This window comes from Saccopteryx leptura, chromosome 7 (assembly GCF_036850995.1).
Source record: "Saccopteryx leptura isolate mSacLep1 chromosome 7, mSacLep1_pri_phased_curated, whole genome shotgun sequence".
Lineage (NCBI taxonomy): Eukaryota > Metazoa > Chordata > Mammalia > Chiroptera > Emballonuridae > Saccopteryx > Saccopteryx leptura.
This window is the reverse complement of record NC_089509.1, coordinates 54,162,282-54,183,152: the sequence shown is the minus strand read 5'-3', so window position 1 is coordinate 54,183,152 and position 20,871 is coordinate 54,162,282. Positions and strand designations below refer to the sequence as shown.

The following is a 20,871-nucleotide window of genomic DNA, read 5'->3' as shown; positions in this document are numbered from 1 at the left end:
GGGGCTACAGCTGAGCAAGTGACCTCTTGCTCAAGTCAGCGACCTTGGGCTTCAAGCCAGCAAACTTTGGGCTCAAGCAGGCGACCATGGGGTCATGTCTATGATCCCACGCTCAACCAGCGACCCCGCGCTCAGGCTGGTGAGTCCGCACTCAAGCCAAATGAGCCTGTGCTCAGGCTGGCAGCCTTGGGGTTTGAACCTGGGTACTTTGTGTCCCAGTCTGATGCTCTATCCACAGTGCCACCGCCTGGCTAGGCCCTAGGTAATTTCTTATATTTGTTAATCCCACATTTGCTGTTAATTCTGTATTTGTTAATCTTACAATAGTATAAATGATTGATTATAGTTATCTGAACACCCTTTGGGAGATACTTATTGTTTTAGAGCAGAACTTGTTAAATGCATAATTAAACCCTACTAGCTGGGAGGAGCTGGTAGGTGATAGGAAAACAAAGAGGGTCCCTGTTCTTTGGGGAGCCTTTGACTAGTAAATGAGTCATTTCATTTTTGTAGTGGGCGGTGAGATATTTTTGAGTTATGGCTATCTTTCTGTACATTTTCCCATGGTTTAGCTGGTTGATAGATTCTCTTATGTGTATTCCATTGAGGGAGATCTTGCCTTCCAGGAGGAATTTAAGACTTACTGAAAGGGTCTGACCTACTGTCATGTGGATTAGTGTATTCTCTGTAAAGATAGCCTTGAGGTTTCTTGAAAAAGCTGGTTCTCTGGTTTGCGGTCAGCCTCAGAGGTTGCGGATGCTACTGCAGGGTACACCTGGCTTCCCTTAAGACCCATTACATGAGTGGGGAATTAATCTGCTCTTTTTCAAACCATCTGTCTTTTCAGTCTTTATCACCAGGTGATGGTGAATCCTGTGAATGCGAATAGTCCTTTTATTTATCTGGAAATTCACTTTTCAAACCTTTGGAGCACTCTCCTTTATTTTTACCCAGGGATTGATTAACATTTCGGGTGATTATAGTACTTATAGTACTTGACCTTATGACTTAAAAAAATTTTTTTTTGTTTTTTGTTTGTTTTTGTGACAGAGACAGAATCAGAGAGAGGGACAGACAGGGACAGACAGACAGGAACGGAGAGAGATGAGAAGCATCAATTCTTCGTTGTGGCACCTTAGTTGTTCATTGATTACTTTCTCATATGTGCCTTGACTGGGGGGCTACAGCTGAGCCAGTGACCCCTTGCTCAAGCCAGCGACCCTGGGTCCAAGCTGGTGAGCTTTGCTCAAACCAGATGATCCCGCACTCAAGCTGGTGACCTGAGTCTCGAACCTGGGTTCTCTGCGTCCCAGTCTGACGCTCTATCCACTGTGCCACCGCCTGGTCAGGCAATATTTTCTTTTTTTTTTAATTTATTTTTTAAAAGATTTTATTCATTTTAGAGAGGAGAGAGATAGCTAGAGAGAGACAGAGAGAGAGAAGAGGGGAGAAGCAGGAAGCATCAACTCCCATATGTGCCTTGACTGGGCAAGTCCAGGATTTTGAATCAGTGACCTCAGTGTTCCAGATCGATGCTTTATCCACTGTGCCACCACAGGTCAGGCAACTTTATGATTTTTTTACTTTAAACATATCATTCTCATTCTTTCTATAGATTTGAGTTCACATTTTTAGTCTGTCTTTGGTACTTAGTCATAGAAAACTGAGTAGCGTTTTTCATTCTTTCCATACACATTGTGCCACGAAAACTTAGAGTTTAACTCTTAGGGGCATGCGGGCTAGATGTGTAGGAGAAGTCAGGGCCCTGGGGCCAGGCAAAGTGCTTGTTTCTTAGAAAAATAAATGAGAGAAAAGTCTAGAGATTATAAAATAATATGTAATGATCACTAAAAGATTTCAGTTTGTGATAGTCGACAGATGTGAGCAGTCATTTAAGCTACACAGAAGTGATGAATGCTGAAACTTATGAGAGAGGGAGAAGAGCTCTTTGGTCAGAGGGCCTGTGTTCCTCATGGGGGTCGTGGAATTTGGACACACCAGTTTCACCCCTGCTCCTAGTCTCTTCATTTATTCAGCAAAGAATTCTACTCGATGATACGAATTTATTTTTATCATCAAAGTTCTGTGATTCGGTGTATTTTAAAATTAATTAATGAAATCACTTTAAAGTCGCTTGAACTAAAACATGAATTACTAGCAAATTATGCTTTATAACTTAGGATAGAGTCAAGTCACTCCAGTATTGTCGGGTAACAGAATCCGCTCTGAAGACAGAGATTTGAGTTGGGAGTTCGCCATCTGTTTCTCCTGTGCACATAAAGGAGGAGTTTCTCTGTCGAATTGGAAAAACTCTGGTATATTCCCTCCTCTTCCTGTATCATCTCTATAGACATATTCTATTCATCTCATTAATAGTATTTATATATAAATGAAGAACTGTTGTTTTCTGAGAACAAAGGCACTGCCCGTTTTGCTTTCTGCTGTAGTGTTACTTTATTATGTCTCGTTTCTCTTCATCCGGTGTCCCTTACACCCCTCCTTCCTATTCCCCCTCCTCCCTCTCCCCCTTCCTTCTCTCTCTCTCCCTCTCTTCCCTCTTTCCTTCCATTTTAAAATCTTTTTTGTGCTTTTTAACCTAATCTCTGTAATTATATTGATACTTTTGTCTATCTTGTTTATTGTAGAAAAAATAAACAAGACATCAAATAAACAAGTTTGAGGACATCAGCTTAAAAAACTGGATTTTTAATTGTATCATGAGAGTATTTTTCCATTCTTCTTGAACTAAAGAACTTTCTAACAAGTAAATTAATTACTTACATTCCAGCTTAGTTCCTCGTTATATGTGGTAACAAATTACGTGTGGCTGTTTCTTGTAGAATGTTTTATACCAAAGACGCAGAATTACAATACAAGTCTACTTCACTGAATATGGTGCTGTTTTGAGCTTCTCAGGTCTCAGTCATTGAGTTTAGTGTTGTCATTTGTCCCTTGCCACTATTCTTTGGAATTTTCATGTATTTGGAGTTTGTATTTACCCAAGTATAGTCCAACAGAGAACAGAATCAGAAATGAGAAATTTTTGGATATTTTGAAGAATTATATTTTTAAGAAATTAGAAAATAGATACTATATATGTAAAATTATTTTTAAGCTCTTAAGATACATTATCTTAGGAGTTTATATGATTTGGTTGGAGAAAACAATTTTTGTTTTTGGAACATCAAATTTAAAAGTTATAGTTGATTCAGATAATTAAATATACTAATTGAATTTACTTTTGTTTTTATACATTTGTTGGAAATGGCTTGCTAAAATGTTTATTTCTCTCTCTTTTTTAAAAGTAAGTGGAAATTAACATTGCAAGGCCATTTTTCTGGACTTACATGTGCTCATAACAAAGAGACCCAACACATACTCATTTTCAGAGTAGGAGAAAGATGGGGAAAACCTTCCCAGATTGAACATAGCTTTAGATACATCTCATTTTCTTTATACCTCACTTTTGCCATGAAGACTTCTGGAAAAATGTTGCTTGGGTTGTAATTTCCTGTCATTTTCTTTCTTATTTTGGTATGGTTATTTCCACAATTAATTAAGCTGCTGCTGAGAAAGGTGAACTATGAAATACTCAGGAAGAAGGTTGGAGAGTATGAGGCAGGGTTTCTGCCACTTTTGTGGAACGGTTCTTCCCTAGCCGAGTCCCAGACTGCAGACGGCATCTGGGCATGGGACATGGGACACCAGAACTAAGAAGATACTTTCCTTTCGCCGCACATTCTTACCTTTTGATGATAAAGCCAAATGCAGCAGCAGTGCTAAACGTCGGTCCGCTGGATTCCAGCAGCATCCACTGGCTGACGAGAAAAGTCTTTGTGAGTCTGTTGTTAATGAAGTCTTCCATTTTACATTTTCCAGGACTCCCAGTCGTTGACCATTAAATGACCACACCGTAGTCTGTCGATGGCTGAGTCTGATTCAGATTCCATGATGACCAACTGAGGAGCTCTCAGAACCCATAAGGCATCCTTATGACTATTTGCTAAAGAACTTTTTCACCCAACTCGAAAAGATAATGGCTCCTTCCTGTAGTATTTCAACATTCCTCCTTTATTCTTTGCTTACTTTCCTCTCCTTGTTTCTTTTCAAGTTAATAACTGTACGGTGGCTTCTACCTTTCCAACCAGAATTCTTGAGCTCGTTTTCAGTTTTTGCAGAGTGCCCGATTCTGTGGCATCACAGCCAGGGCCCTGAGACGTACTTTCCGTCTGCCAGCAGGTAGACGTTTGCCCATGGTGTTTGCCTGGGGACTTGGGGGGATTTTCCCAGCCCTCCAGCTCCCATGACACTTGACCTTTTTATAGCTGCTCTCTATAACTTGAAAAACTTCTATCAACACTGAGTAAGGCTGTCACAGAATTTATGCTTCCGTTTTTCTGATTTCTTAAAATGTTCTTCTGTCTTTGAAATATCTAGATTTTCTCCATTTCTAATCTTGCCTTCATTGGACTATGCTTAACCACAGATAACCAAATCATGTGAAAATGATTACAAAACTAAGTGGGAAGGGACATTGGTTGATTCCTTTATAAGTAGTACAAGTCAGAATACATGACTTACTCTTTCTTGAGTTTTTCCCTGTTGTTCTATTATTCTAAAAGAGGTGAGAGTTTTCTGCATATGTGGTATAAAATTTCTTATACTTAAAAAAATTTCACAATGATATTTTTCATGACTGAAAATGACAGTCCAGAAAAAATACACTGCTCTTTTAAGAATTTTGTCAGTCTTTTTCTTCTGTTGCTTGGCGGACATTTGAAATAATTGAATTCCATGTTTACTTTTTGAAAAACATTTTTCTACTTAAACTATAGGGTTATTTATGAATATTGGTTAGGTTACCCTTCATAATGATGCTGATGTTATAGAAGTGTAAGCTGGAGACCAACTTTCTGCAAAGTGGTTTAATTTAACACGGTTAACCCTACTGTCATTAAGGGAATTCTTTTAATACTTGGAGGGTGCTGAATACGTTTTAAAGATGTATTTGGTTATCTCTTACACTTGAAAATACATATTTTGTTTAATAGTATTTATAGATCATACTTGTTTTTATCTGTTTAAGTTGAATTGTGGAGTGGAAATGTGCCTGGGAGGTAGATGTTTCTCTCAGCATCTCGCGGAAAGAGTGGTGCATCTCAATGCTTAGCCCGAAAGCAGTGAGTCTCAGCCGTGGCTGCATATTCGAATCACCCGGGAGCTCTGAAGAGTTTTATTCCTGGGCTGTATCCTAAACCAGCTTCCATCCGCATCCCCAGGGCTGGGACCCAGGCATTAGTTCTTTCACAGCTCCCCGGGCGATGTCAGTGTGCAGCTGAGGTTGAGGACCTCTGCTTTAGAAGGAAGTTAGCTGTAGCATCTCCTCGGATTTAACTGCATAAAATGTTGGAGCGTAGGTGTGATTTCTTAGCTAAGGCTGAGTAGGATATTTTGCCATCAATACAAATAAAGAAGAATTTACATAAATTGTGAAAATATGCTAATTTGGTTAAATATAGTTTAATATTTTGAATTCAGAATTCATTTAAACTTTTTCTTTTTAAGTGTGAATCTCACACTATTAAGGGACAAAAAATTCTAGGCTTTCACATTTTCCTAATTCTTGTTATCTTCAAACTCTTTTTTTTCTTTCTCTTTGTTCTGAGCCCTTTGCATAAGCGTCTGTTTAGATTTCTTATTCCAAAATGGTTTGAGGCAGTGTACCAGGATACACGAAGTATGAAAAGGTGGTATCAGTTAAACACAGGGTGAGACAACTAGGAGAAACATGGGTGGGGAAATGGAGACTCAGGGAGGACGCTAAAAATTCATGGCCCAGAGACCCATGCCCAAGTCATAAGACACTCCTCCAGCCAGCAGGGCACACACAGCACATCCTGTGACGTTTCTGTAGGAGCAGTGCCACTGCCAGGGTCAATCTGTGTGCCTTTGAGGTTCAGTCCAGAACCGGGGACACTTGAGATTAGTGATCATGTAGGGATGCTCGCAGGCTAAGAGGGTACTGGGACATCAAGAGACTGACTAGTAACATTTCTGTTATGTGCTAGGCACTTTGCAAAGACTGTTACAGATCTCATTTCGCGTCCTATGCAGATGGCATTGTTAAGCTCCTTTTACAGAAAAGGCAACTGAGGCTCAAAAGAAGCTGCGTAACCTGACCAGATTATCAAACTGGTGAACGGCATAGCCGAGCCTCAAAGCCCGCCGGGTCTTAGACTGTAGCCCTTCTGAAGTGGCTCCTGCTGACTCACGTCCTTGCTACAGTTCCTGCTTGTCCTCAGTACTAATTAAAGGAAAATAATTTTTTTGGAAAAAGGATGGGGAAACAAACATATAGCAGTATCAGAAAATGCCTTGTAAATGTTTTAAAGAGTTGTGTGTTTTTTAGTTTTTGGTTTTGGGGGCCAGTTTTTTCCCCTCCCACTCCATCATTTATCCAGGGCAGGAAACTGTTTTGTGTCCCCCGCCAAACCTAGTGTGTCGCACCTGCGGTGCCCGTGTCATGCCTTGGCTTGGCACACTTGGCTGGCGGCACAGCAGCGGGAGGTCCCTCTTTGGCCTGTCTTCTGTCGCATCACTCACAGCAGAGGGGAACTGCGGTGGCTGCCCTCAGTTTCAGCAGAAACTATTCCATTTCAGGTCCGTTTTCTCACTCCTGTGAGATTTGACTTGTGATGTGCTTCAAATGAAGCTGCGTGAGCAGTCCAGCTCTTTTAACTCCAGGGAAGATCAAACACTGTGCCGTGGCTGGTTTGGTACTTGGTGACATGCCTGTCCTATTTCACTGGACTCCCAAAGGGGCCACCGCATCTTGTTCCTTGACTGTGGTCTTGGCAAATGCGTGGCCTGGATTTCAGAGTCTTTTGAGTTCTTCCCACTTTGACCCTGTGTTTTATTCTCTCCCTTCGAATTTTTTACCCTTTCCTGTAGTTGTGAAATTCAGACCATTTTAATGCGACAGTCTCCCCGATTTCCAACTTTGCTTCCCACCCATTTTCTCAGGTCCGACTCAGCGAGGTGGGGACGCCGGCCTGCGCTCCTACTCGGCCTTCCTTCCCCGTTCCCGCCGCCCACTGCCTCTCTGCCTGCCTTCTGCCACTTTGCCACTCGAAGTCTATTAGAAATGCAGGCTCTCAGGCCCCACCTAGACCTGCTGGTTCAGAACCTGCATTTTCACAAGGGCCCCAGGTGATCTGTACACCTATTCGGGTTTGAGAAGCATGGCTCTCAATCACACTTCTTCCATGGATTGTACGCTAATTAAGTGAACAATGTATATTAGCATACATTCATTCTGCAGGAAGAATGAGAGAAAAGGTTTTTATAAAATCATGTTCATTTATTCTTTGGTCAATACTTTTGTCACTTTTAGAGAGAGGGAGCAATGAATGTGTTTGGGATTAAATGGCTTGGCCTACTCTGTATGTGGTGTTAGGGCATTGGGAAAAGTTGGATAATTTAGCTGAGAGATTGTCACCAAGAAAGGATTCAGATAGCAGCCATCATCACTGTTTTGAAAAGAAATAGAAAAAGTATGTAGTTCTGTAGAATGACTGAAGAAATGTTTATTTTTTTCAAAATATAAAATATAAAAACAATATAAAGTTGTCTTAATTAGTTTGGGATGCCATAACAAAAATCCATACCACAGGCTGGTTAGCTTACAAACCACAGAAGTTTATTTCTCGCAGTCTAGAGAATGGAAGGCTGAGGCCAGGATGCCAGCATAGTGTGGAGGGGGCATCTTTCAGGATGTAGACTTCTCACTGCTTCCTCCCATGGCAGAAGGGGCCAGTGCGTTAGTTCTCTGGGGTCTCTGTTATAAGAGAAGTAATCTCATTCGTGGGGGCTTCACCCTGATGATCTAGTCACCCTCCAAGAGCCCCACCTCCTAATATCATCGACTTAAGAATTGGTGGTGGGGGGTCCACAAATATTCTGACCATGGTAAAAATACAAACAAAGTTTGTACCTCTCTAGAAGGGCAGCTCCACAAAAACTTTAAATATAAGCTAAAATAAGGATTGGATAGGCAGGTACAGCACTTAGTTCTTTCTTCTTCAAGCGTTATTTCTACCCTCTGTGTGGAAATATTTCTTACCATTGGGGTTCAGTGCTAGCATAAGGCAGAGTGAGTAGTGTTCTCTAAGGCAAATTTCAGCATGTCTTTTAGTGTTAGATGCTCTCCTGCCTGGAGAGGCTGTGCAGTAATATGGATGGTGTAGGAACGGGGGACAGGGACCCCATGGCCAGTGAAGAGGAGCAGTGAGGCTTCATGGAAGAGGAGCGTGAGGCTGGGAGGGGTCAGACTGATGCAGGTCCACTCTCAGCCCCCCCCCCTTCTTGGATCTGCCATGGGGTGGATTAGTAAGGGTGGTTTCTGTAGTTCTTGCCCTTTTTTATCTTTTAAAACCTCAGGGGTAGCCTGACCTGTGGTGGCACAGTGGATAAAGTGTTGACGTGGAAATGCTGAGGTCGCCGGTTCAAAACCCTGGGTTTGCCTGGTCAAGGCACATATGGGAGTTAATGCTTCCAGCTCCTCCCCCCTGTCTCTCTCTCCTCTCTTTCTCTGTCTCTCTCTGTCTCTCTCTCTCTCCCTCTCTGTCTCCTCTCTAAAATGAATAAATAAAATAAAAATTAAAACCTCAGGGGCTTTAAATGTCCAATTGGTACCTCTAAGACTCAAAATTTTAAAGGAATAGAATTTGTTAAGTGATATCCATATTTTATCTAAAAGAACTTCTCCTTAGATTAATTAAAAGAGTTTCTTTCCTCCATTTCCCCCATTTCCCCCACCTCCCCCACCTCCCCAATCTTCCCCATCTCCTCCATTTCCCCCTATCTCCCCCACCTCCCCTATCTTCCCCATCTCCTCCATCTCGCCCGATCTCCCCCATTTTTCCCATCTCCCCCTATCTTCCCCATCTCCCCCTATCTCCCCCTATCTTCCCCATCTCCCCCTATCTCCCCCTATCTTCCCCATCTCCCCCACCTCCCCCTATCTTCTCCATCTCCCCCTATCTCCCCCTATCTTCCCCATCTCCCCCACCTCCCCCTATCTTCCCCATCTCCCCCACCTCCCCCTATCTTCCCCATCTCCATCTCGCCCGATCTCCCCCATTTTTCCCATCTCCCCCTATCTTCCCCATCTCCCCCTATCTCCCCCTATCTTCCCCATCTCCCCCACCTCCCCCTATCTTCCCCATCTCCCCCCACCTCCCCCCACCTCCCCCTATCTTCCCCACCTCCCCCCACCTCCCCCTATCTTCCCCATCTCCCCCACCTCCCCCTATCTTCCCCATCTCCCCCCACCTCCCCCTATCTTCCCCATCTCCCCCCACCTCCCCCTATCTTCCCCATCTCCCCCCACCTCCCCCTATCTTCCCCATCTCCCCCCACCTCCCCCTATCTTCCCCATCTCCCCCCACCTCCCCCTATCTTCCCCATCTCCCCCCACCTCCCCCTATCTCCCCCCACCTCCCCCTATCTTCCCCATCTCCCCCACCTCCCCCTATCTTCCCCATCTCCCCCCACCTCCCCCTATCTTCCCCATCTCCCCCCACCTCCCCCTATCTTCCCCATCTCCCCCCACCTCCCCCTATCTCCCCCCACCTCCCCCTATCTCCCCCCACCTCCCCCTATCTTCCCCATCTCCTCCATCTCCCCCTATCTTCCCCATCTCCCCCACATCCCCCTCTCTTCTCCATCTCCCCCTATCTCCCCCTATCTTCCCCATCTCCCCCACCTCCCCCTATCTTCCCCATCTCCCCCACCTCCCCCTATCTTCCCCATCTCCTCCATCTCGCCCGATCTCCCCCATTTTTCCCATCTCCCCCTATCTTCCCCATCTCCCCCTATCTCCCCCTATCTTCCCCATCTCCCCCCACCTCCCCCTATCTTCCCCATCTCCCCCCACCTCCCCCTATCTTCCCCATCTCCCCCCACCTCCCCCTATCTTCCCCATCTCCCCCCACCTCCCCCTATCTTCCCCATCTCCCCCCACCTCCCCCTATCTCCCCCCACCTCCCCCTATCTTCCCCATCTCCCCCCATCTCCCCCTATCTTCCCCATCTCCCCCCACCTCCCCCTATCTTCCCCATCTCCCCCCACCTCCCCCTATCTTCCCCATCTCCCCCCACCTCCCCCTATCTTCCCCATCTCCCCCCACCTCCCCCTATCTCCCCCCACCTCCCCCTATCTCCCCCCACCTCCCCCTATCTTCCCCATCTCCTCCATCTCCCCCTATCTTCCCCATCTCCCCCACCTCCCCCTATCTTCTCCATCTCCCCCTATCTCCCCCTATCTTCCCCATCTCCCCCACCTCCCCCTATCTTCCCCATCTCCCCCACCTCCCCCTATCTTCCCCATCTCCTCCATCTCGCCCGATCTCCCCCATTTTTCCCATCTCCCCCTATCTTCCCCATCTCCCCCTATCTCCCCCTATCTTCCCCATCTCCCCCACCTCCCCCTATCTTCCCCATCTCCCCCCACCTCCCCCTATCTTCCCCATCTCCCCCCACCTCCCCCTATCTTCCCCATCTCCCCCACCTCCCCCTATCTTCCCCATCTCCCCCCACCTCCCCCTATCTTCCCCATCTCCCCCCACCTCCCCCTATCTTCCCCATCTCCCCCCACCTCCCCCTATCTTCCCCATCTCCCCCCACCTCCCCCTATCTCCCCCCACCTCCCCCTATCTCCCCCCACCTCCCCCTATCTTCCCCATCTCCCCCCACCTCCCCCTATCTTCCCCATCTCCCCCCACCTCCCCCTATCTTCCCCATCTCCTCCATCTCCCCCTATCTTCCCCATCTCCCCCACCTCCCCCATCTTCCCCATCTCCCCCATCTCCCCCTATCTTCCCCATCTCCCCCATCTCCCCCCATTGCCCCCCATCTCCTCCATCTCCCCCCCACCTCCCCCATCTCCCCCCATTCCCTCCACCCCACATAACACACACACACGCACACACACAGTTTCACAGTGTGCTCACTGGCATGTCAGAAAACCTGATACTTTGAGTAGGAAATGATACAGATCATTTAAATGCAAAGGGATAAAAAACGTGTTTTTCCAGACCTGACCTAACTTTGCATCAGTGCAAAAGAATTTCTTTTCATATGGGCATTTTGATTAATGATTTAAAACTTTGAAGTCTGGAAAGACATTCATGTACATTGAATATGAAATGGTGAGAATGTAGAGCACACATATTTTCAAGAAATATGGATTATTCCCATTTCTGTGAACAGCAGAGGGATCTGTTTAAACTGGACCCTACCTGGTGCTAAATGCCGTCAAAATGGGCCATCCCCACAATGAGCAGATGCCAGGGACTTGAAATCGGAATGGTCTGGGCAGTGTTCCATGTCTCCTTCAGAAGCATCTTATGGTATCAAAACCTAACACCAGAGACAGATGGAAACTGGAACTCAGGTTTCAGATCTTGTTCAAAGGACAGGAGTTGCCGAATAGAAAAGTGTTAGATTTAGAACACCTGTAATCAGTTAAATGGATGAGGGAAAGTTTTATTAAATAATGAAAAGAATAGAAAAGTTAGTGATTCCTTAGGAGTTTAACCATGGTTAAAAGCACGTAAGCAAGCATATATATGAAGGTGTGTGTATGTGTGACATGTCATGGTATTTTGGCAAAGTTATCTAACATATAGGGTCTTAGATATTTGAGGCTTAATTAGTACTGAATATGCAAGGTTACAGCCCAAACTGGAATATTATTGTCAGATAATTTTAAGTTAACTCTAAGTTAAGTAGTTGTTCATTGTGATTGAAAATATTTATAGGATACATAAATACATAAATACATTTCATCATAAATACAAAACAGCATAAATGAATTTTCTTTGACGATTTAGATTGTTCTTGTGGCTTTTGGACAGCACCTTAAACGTGAGTTATACCCGTCTGATACCTTTGATTGAGGGTTATTATTCGGCTGAAACTTGATACTAGTCATCTAGTGATAGCTTAAAATGACAAAAGAAAACCAATATGAATTTGACTATTGCAGAAAAATGTGGTTTATTGAAGTTCCCATTTATATGATTTCAAAACTTTGTTGTTTTATGTCTCCCTGTAAAACTTTTTTCTCTACAGCCATATTTCCAAAACTGTGACAGGCAAAGCATTGATTCCCTGCATTGTTATATGGATTCAACTATACAGCTCACAGAAATTAGGGGGTATTTCTAAATGAATAGGAAGCGATAAAGAAAGAAGCATTTGATTTTTCTTTTATTAAACAAGAACATCAGAAAAGCAAATGACAAGTCAAAGAAAGTTTGATTATGCAAGTGAGATTCAAAACCAACTTTTATTTCATTGGTGAAAATGCACTGTACAAAAGGCTGAAAGTCCTGGAGTATCTGCCCATCCCCTGATCCCCTAACTTTTGTGAGCAGTTGATCTACTGTGGGACTTCCCAGAGCCTTTGACAGCACTGATACTCCTTGTGGCTCTTTAGAGTGAGATTTAATATCTGATGTGTCCCAAGCCTATCTCACTGTACCAGCCTCCCTCTGTCCCTTTGTTTCCTGAATGGAATATCTACTATGGAGGACAGTTTGGGAAATAATACTCTAGCATTTTCTTATGGACTTTCTTATTTATCATCACAGCAGTCCTGAGAAACAGAAACAGTTCTTGCCTTTCAGATGACGGCGGAGCTGAGATACGTTCCAGAGTTCAGGCTGACACCGGGACCTGTTTCTCCTGGTCAGTCACCCAGGGTTTTGTCTCTCTGGAGGCCTCTGGGTCAGGTTGGAGGTGCTGAGTCGTGCATGGCAGGGGTCTGTGCTGACAGAGGGCTCATCTAGGCAGTATGGTGACCTGCCATTCCTCTGCTATGGCTGTGCACAGGGCTCCAGGGCCTCCTACAGAGGCCTTTCTAAATCTAGCAAGTTGCCAATGAGGATAGGAGGGTCACTTCTTATGTAGCTTCTTTGAAGTAAAGGTTTAGGCCGTGCCCCGCTCCCCCGGCACCCCCATTCCCACCCTGGGTATACTTTTAAGTAGGAAAGTCAGCCAGATACTTAACTGTGGTTCACTCATGTTTTGCTTCCTGATTTTCATGCCATGTACTACTGTGTCATGTTTTGCTTTTTTTTTTTTTTTAATAGAAAGAAATTCAAGCCATGAGTCAGTGCAGCCATCCCAACGTAGTGACCTATTACACTTCTTTTGTGGTAAAAGATGAACTCTGGCTGGTCATGAAATTACTAAGTGGAGGTAAGTGGATTTTGCCATTGTTTTGTTTTCCTTCTGTGCAAACCAGCGTAGTGAGGAGGATTTCAGATTTGATCCCCTTACTCCTATATTTAAAATTTTTGCTTGGTTCATTATATGCTTAGAGAATAAAGTCCAATTCAGCTTCACCTCTAGAATATGTATCCCCTTCTACCCCGGCCTTCATGGCGTGGGTTAGACTCCCTGAATTCCTTCTGCACGCTGACGTCTCTGTGCCGGAACGGGCGGCAGCCCCCTTCCTGCCCTTCCCTCGCCGTGCGGGCAAGTCCTGAAAGGCCACCTCCTCTTTGCAGCTATCCCTTACTCTCTTCAAAAAAGTTAACCAGTCCTTCCTCTTTAAACCCTTTGTTTTTTAAAATTATTCAAGTCCTTACCATGTTGCAATATAAATACTTCAGGGCTGTTAGGAAGAGCTGTGGTGGTGGAACCTCTGTAGCTGTGCTGTCCAGTTCTGCAGGTCGCATGGGCTCTCGAGCACTTGACATGCGGCTGGTATTACTGAGGGACTGAATTTCTACTCCGTTTCAATTAGCTTATATTTAAATGACTCAGGTGGCTAGTGGCTATGGTGTTGGACAGCGCTAATTTAGATTATGGACCGTGAAGAAAGCAGTCTAATGCACTTCTTACTCATTGAACCTGGTACCCAGTGGGTGCTCAGTAAATGTCTCAATTGAAATGGTGAGAGACTTTCTGTGTGCTAAATTATTTGCGTTCTTGATCCAGAGTGGCTGTATTTTCATCACGTTTGCGTTTGGGCAGGGAAAGGAGCTTTCCCTCCTAGCTTTAGAGCACTGAAGTTATAAAAGCCACGGGCAATATAATTTATGAAGCACTTTTGCATTCCTGTATTTTATTTCTTTTAATCTTTTAACATCGCTAATTGTTTAGGGATGATATGATAACCATTAACTCTGTGGCTAGATCCTGTTCAAGGCAACTTACTTGCCCTATTTCATTCAATGTGGACAATGTCCCTGAATGGCAGGTGTCAGCATCCCTGCTTTTCATAAAGTACACTGATGCTCAAGAGAGTTCAGCAGCTAGCCCCAGGTCACACAGTACTTGTTAGTGCTGGAATTTGTGACGGTAGGACCTGTTGGCTTAAAGCAACTCTGGAAGTACTACACTTTCATTTTCCAGACCCAACAGCTGAAACTTAGAAAGCGTAAAGGATTTCCTCCATAGCATCCAGCATACCTCCCTTCCTCGTGCTGTCTCATTCCAGTGTCACTCGCTGTAGGTCCTCCTGAGACAGGGAGCTGAGGAGCAGAGGGGAACGCTTCGTGGTGTCTGGTGAAGTCCACACTGGCTTTGCAGAACTCAGGTTGTAGAGCCTGTTTTTATCTGCAGACCCATGTCCAGCTAAGGCTGGATCATGGAGGCATTTTAATTTTTTTGAAAAAGTATCTCGGATCAAACAGAGCCCAGAAAGAAGATGACGAATGCCTTGGAATTGCCCGCGTCTGCTCGTGTGGGTCTCAGGGGGGAGTCTGGGGGCTCTCAGCTTGGCTCTGTTCCCAGCTTGTCAGTGCTATTCGTCATTGTTTCCTAGAGAGCCTGGCTGGTTTTTAATTAAAAAGTGAAAGAAAAAAGCAAAAGGAACACTGTTGGAGCCAGACCACAGCGTAGAGTGCCAGGCCTGCTTCTTGGTTCTTTGGAGGATGGCACTTTATCAGTAAGACAACTTAACCTGGTGTCTCCTTGTGGGGTCCACCAGCAGTGAGGAAGCGAGAAATTCTGGTGACCTGGGACCCTGGATAGCCCCACATACTCTGTTCAAGCTGAGGATTGTACTTCCTTTGTTTATTTTTATCCCAGTTAACCTTTTCTAAGCCTGAGAATATCCCCTGTCCACTTTCCTGAGGACTTGATAGACAATTTCATTGGCTTTTTAAAAGAAGGCAGTTGAGTCTCCGGGGGTTTTGTGGGTGAGAGGAACAGGTTCAGACAGCTTTCTACATGGGGAGGGGGCGTGGGCGGACAGGGTCTCCTGTCCAGTGCTGCTTCAGCAGGCCTGAGCTGGACAATGCCCGGCATGCTGTTCCCTCATAAAATAAAAATAAAATGATTTTGGAAATAAAATTTTCTGAGTGATTCAAAAATCCAAGAGTAAAAAACAAATGTTTTATTTCTCTCTGAGGTAGAAAATGTGCATTTGTTTTCTTCTGTAATATTTAATCACGTCAAATCTCTCCAGGGGGTAGGTGGTTAGTCTGGCATACTAATATCTGGTGGGGAAACTCAGTCCTGTTAATGAATCACTGACAGCCCAGAGCCAGATTCAGGTCCTGAGGTAAGCCATTTGTTAACTCCTTAGAAATGTTGAACCCTCAGGTAATTATGGTTTTTAAAATGACCTGGGGGTTAGGAATATTAATTAATATGTGTTGAAACATGAATTCACAGTGCCAATGATACTAATCTGTTTATTCTACCCGAGTACTGTGTATTCATTTCTTTATTATAAAAGCAAGTACATCAAGCACCGAACAAGTAAAAAATAAAGATTGTCTAGAGTCACAGAAAGGAATCTTCTGGTTGTAAGCTGGGCCTAGAGGCAGCACACCTTTGTGGTCCCCTCCCGCCTGTGTTACAGATGTCACAGAAAAGCTGTGCCGCTCGCTCTGCTCTGACAAGTGCGCTGCTGCCTCTTCTGGCCTTGCAGACTTGCAGTTAGTGCATCTGGTCATGGGCGGCATGCAGTTGTTCACGTGCCTTGGGAATAATTGTGTTAACCAAATTTTTTTATCTCCTTATTTAGTTTTCTAAGTGGGGAGCCCTGTTTTGGAAATGTAATGAAGATACTTAACCAGTCTTTTCAAACCTTTTGTTCTGTCCACTTAGGTTCAATGTTGGATATCATAAAATACATTGTCAGCCGAGGAGAACATAAGAACGGAGTTCTGGAAGAGGCAATAATAGCAACAATTCTTAAAGAGGTTTTGGAAGGCTTAGACTATCTACACAGAAATGGTCAGATTCACAGGTATGACCTCTTACAAAGATGTTTAAATTCAGCTGTATCTTTAGTCCTAGTTAGTAAATAATATTAAGGAAAGACATATGGCTGGTAGGTAGGTATTGGCATTATCTCCAACTTAGGCTAAAGAGATGGGGGTTGGGGGAAAGTACATAAAAAGGACATAAAGTAAATTTTGATGAATTATATTGGTGTCCTCAGAGTTGGTATAACTGCATTTACTGAAGTAAGAACCGAATATAAAAAGTACTGAGTGGATTCATTAAAAAACTGGAGTTAACATACATGCTCATCTGGACTAAATATCATTTCTAACTTTCTAATACAGGCAAGAGTGTTTCAGACATTATAACATGTTCATTATTTTTGACACGATGGTGAGAGGGAGGGAGGAGGCACTAATTTAATTTTCTTTGTGACATAAAATGCCATTTTAGGTAGCCAATCTGCATAAAATATAGTATGAGCACCTGGGGTTTTGAGTGGGTTAAGGTTACTTGAGCTCGTAGGAAGAGTTGCAAGTAAATAATCATTTACCGGTAACACTAATATTTTAATTTCACTACCCTGAACCATAAGTGAGCTATTTACTTTTTTCCTTTCTTTCTCTTTTTCTTTTATTCTTAGAGTGAGAGACAGAGAGCCAGGAAGGGAGAGCAATGAAAAGCATCAACTCATAGTTGCGAGAATTTAGTTGTTCATTGATTGCTTCTCATACGTGCCTTGACTAGGGGACTCCAGCCAAGCCAGTGACCCCATGCTCAAGCTGGTGACCTTAGGGTTTCAAACCTGGGACCTCAGCGTCCCAGGTTACCACTCTGTCCACTGTGTGCCACCCCTGGTCAGGCTGTGCTTTCTTTTAGTAATTAGAAAAAATACTACTTTAGAAATCAAACTTACAGATTGTCTTTTTTCGTTCTCCTAAGTGTTAAGACTACTGAGCTCATTTCTATATAATGAAGAAAGGTATTATAGAAAACATATTTAGTGTTCATAGTATCTCCCCAGAGGAGAGATTGATCAAAACAATTGTTTAAGAAGCTGATAGGACTGATTTGGAATTACATCACAGACAAATTTAAGTGGAAATAAAACAGCTTTACATAAGTTGGGCTTTAATTCTTGATAAAATGATTGTATTGTGAGTATATGGACAGTTTCTAACTGTAATAAAATAATCTACTCACTATTGATTTAATTAAATCTGGATTATGATTTCACATAAAATATTTGTTACTAAGATCTTAACCATTTCCCAGGAGCAAACCATAAAATCATATGTATCTTGTAATTTTTAAAATCTGTGATATAATTTTAGTATCTATAAAATAAGGTCAAATAGTTGCATTGTATGATATGCTTGAAAACCTCCCTGGATGAATTAATATAATATAATATCTGTACTGCACAATTCATTCTCCATTTTTTTTCTAATAGGGATTTGAAAGCTGGTAATATTCTTCTGGGTGAGGATGGTTCAGTACAAATAGCAGGTAAAGCTGATAAAGATAAAAAATTCTTTCTTGTTTACAGAAGTGTTACATTTTCAAGTAATATGGACTTATTCCTATGAAATGAATAAATGCATGTAATCTCTTTTAAGAGTGTATCTGGGCTGCCATGTTAGAATGTTTGGTTCTTAGGCCTAACACATTTTCCTATCGTGATAAATCTTGCTTAGCTCTTGTAAATGTATTTTAGAACATAGCCCTTTGAAAAAGAACAATTTTACTTTTACTTTTATTTTCTACATTTTAGAGTGAATAATGGCAATATTTATATAACTTCAAGAAAAGCACTTTGAGAGTTTTTTTGATGAGTTTCAGGATTTAAAACATTGTGTACATTAATTTAAAACCTTTTCATTTCTGAAGAGGTGTCTGAAAGAATTCTGAGCTCTTAAAACCTAGGGCTTACTTTTCTCTTAAATTTGACCCTGCCTGGCTATTCTTGACAGTTGTTTGGCATGTAGACAAGAAATATCTACTGAGTGAATGCATCAGACAAGCCCCTTCTATGTATAGAACCTCTCATTTTGTTAACACTTCTCGAGTAGCCTGAATATCGTGGGGTAATGTGGCCATATCCATGCCGACTCTTGTTTTACCCCATGTCCATGAAGGTCTGTCTCAGCGGTCTTCTCGGCTCTCAGAGCTTGTGGCACTTTTGGCTGGACATTCCTTCCCTGTAATGGATTGCTCCTGTCACTGAATGCTGTTCAGCCTTCTGGCTCCAGGCATTAACTATGACTAGCAGCATCCTTGGTGAGAGTCACTGACCTGACATCTATTGAAGAATGCTAAAGTTTGCCCCAAATGTTGAATCGGCCTACCGTGCTGCTTTGTGAGTTGGAGTGGAAGAACCTTATTTTTTTTAGTTTTTTTTTTTTTATAGGTTTAGAGTTTTCACATGAATTTATATTGGATCAACATTAATCATGGTCTTTGGTCCCAGTCTTGTTTCTAGACAAATCTAAGGGTTTGGGGTTATTATGAGAAATGCGAGAATTTCAGCAGAAAACAAACACACACCCAACACAAATGATAAGCCTTGCATCATTTTGGTTTATTGTTGGTCCTGTTCTGCTTTGTGTATAACCTTTATAACATTTTGAATTTTAAACCATAAAGTCTGACCTAATAAAAGAAATGAAAGGAAATAACTCGGTAAACTTAATGAATTTTCAGTAGTCAAAGCCATTTTTTAACTTCTTGTTATGAAGATTTTCAAGCAGAGTTCAAAGTAGAAAGAAGATTGGTAAGAACCTTCTTGAACCATCACTTGGTTTTAATAGTTATCTGTCTTTGACTATTCTTGATTCATCTATCTTCTCCTTTCCTACTTTGGTGATTCTTATTAGCAAAGCTGAATTTTGTTCTTGAGGCATCCAAGTTAGTGCTTATGTATGCATATCTTGTCCTCGTTCTAAAATGTGGCCCTAATTCCACAGGGTAGGGGCAGTTTGAAAAAAACAAAAAACAAAACCCCTTCAACTAAACAAATAAAAACTGAAAAAAATTTGTAGACAAAAGCTTTAAACTGTCAGTACCATATTAGTTTAGTTGTTAGAAGTACAAACTGTGGGATCATCAGGCTTGGCTGAATGAAATTCCTGGGTCATCACTCAAGCTCTTTGACCTTGGTCAAGTTACCTGACCTCCTAAAGACTCAGTTTCCTTAAAGGGGAATACAAATATAACCCACACCATCATTTTTTATGAAATCAAATGAGCCTCTTTATACCCATTGACCTTGATAGTGGCTGGTATCCATATAATAGGCACATGGTAGAACATCAGTAGCTTTTGCTGTACTGCAGCTGTTCCTGGTACTTGTAATAGTACCACTGCTGTCACTGTTGCCACTACTGTTACTACACCCAGCGGGATCACACTGACTCTCCCTGGCACTCGAGGGATCATTGGAACCTCAAATTTGTCTCGTAAGAGGTTCAACTCTGAGGGGCTTTATGAGGTATAAAAAGGTAGTGCTTACTAATTATGGAAATTAGAAGTTAACTTGTCATTGATCTTGCTCTAAGCTGATAAGTACAAATAACTTTTTGTTTTGTAATAAAATGATCATTAGTCACTAAGAGGATCACAATAGCAGTGAAACGTGGAGGTGGGTCAGCCCCTGCCCGCCGTTGCCACTTGGTACCCTGCCAGTCAGCTCGTCCCTGTCATTATTCCTGTCAGGTCAATGACCCGAGCTCCTTCTCTGGGCCTCTGGTGCACACTGCCTTTTTTTTCAGTTGAGATCCTGGGGAGGTAAGATATCCTGACCTTTTCTTTCCCTCTCAGGACTTTTGGTTTTTTCCTCACCGTAGGTGGTGGTGCTGAGTGTAACCTGGTCCGCACTTGCTCTGTGAAGGCTGCGGGTTGAGAAGGGCACGTACAGAAAGCCAGCACCGGGCTTGTTGTGAGGATTAAGCGAGTCCGTGTCAAGTGCTTAGAACAATGCCTGGCACGTAGTAAGGACTTTGTGTACTGCCACTCTGGGCTTGCCTTGGGACCCTTTTTGTGCCTGTGACCTTGACCTCATGCTTGGGTAATAAATACCATGCACTGCAATTACCATTCCCAGATGCATAGCAGTGGCTTAGCGGGCATTTAAATTGCAGTCTACATCTCTGGAGCCATAACTTTGGAGAATTCACATTTAATTTTCTTCATATTCTCGGACCTGAGCACAGCATTGAATACAGAATTTAAGTTATTTATTTTTGTTTTAACTATAAAATAAGATTATTGTTTATAAAACATTTGGAATATTTCTTTGGAAAAGGCAGATGCTGCTGCTATCCTTTTTTTTTAATAGGATTTGACTCCTTGGTCAGCACTTGGTCACTGCACCGAAACTGCCTGGAGTCTGGGGGAGTTGTGCTGGGTGAAGTGGAGGCGTTGAGAGTGGAGACTCACAGGGACAGCAGAGCTAGACCGTCTCCGTGTTGCTACCTGCTGTGTTGGAACAACAGCTCACTGCTCTCACTCAGACTGTTTGAGCTCTCTTCCTTTTACATCTTTATGCTCGTTAGGCTTTGTATTTTGAAATAAAGTTAAGCAGGGAAGAAGTTTGTATTTATTACTTAGAATACAATGCTTG

General features: G+C 43.1%; 1 protein-coding gene across 5 annotated transcripts in view; it reads left to right on the top strand.

Moving 5' to 3' along the window:
* STK39 (serine/threonine kinase 39) overlaps positions 1-20,871 on the top strand; it is a 323,837-nt gene that overhangs the window by 66,760 nt on the left and 236,206 nt on the right. For all 5 annotated transcript variants that reach the window (XM_066346005.1, XM_066346004.1, XM_066346003.1 and 2 more), the window contains 3 exons: positions 13,157-13,265; positions 16,131-16,272; positions 17,704-17,759. In XM_066346005.1, coding sequence (XP_066202102.1) covers positions 13,157-13,265; positions 16,131-16,272; positions 17,704-17,759 — 307 coding nt within the window. The remainder of the gene's footprint in view (positions 1-13,156; positions 13,266-16,130; positions 16,273-17,703; positions 17,760-20,871) is intronic.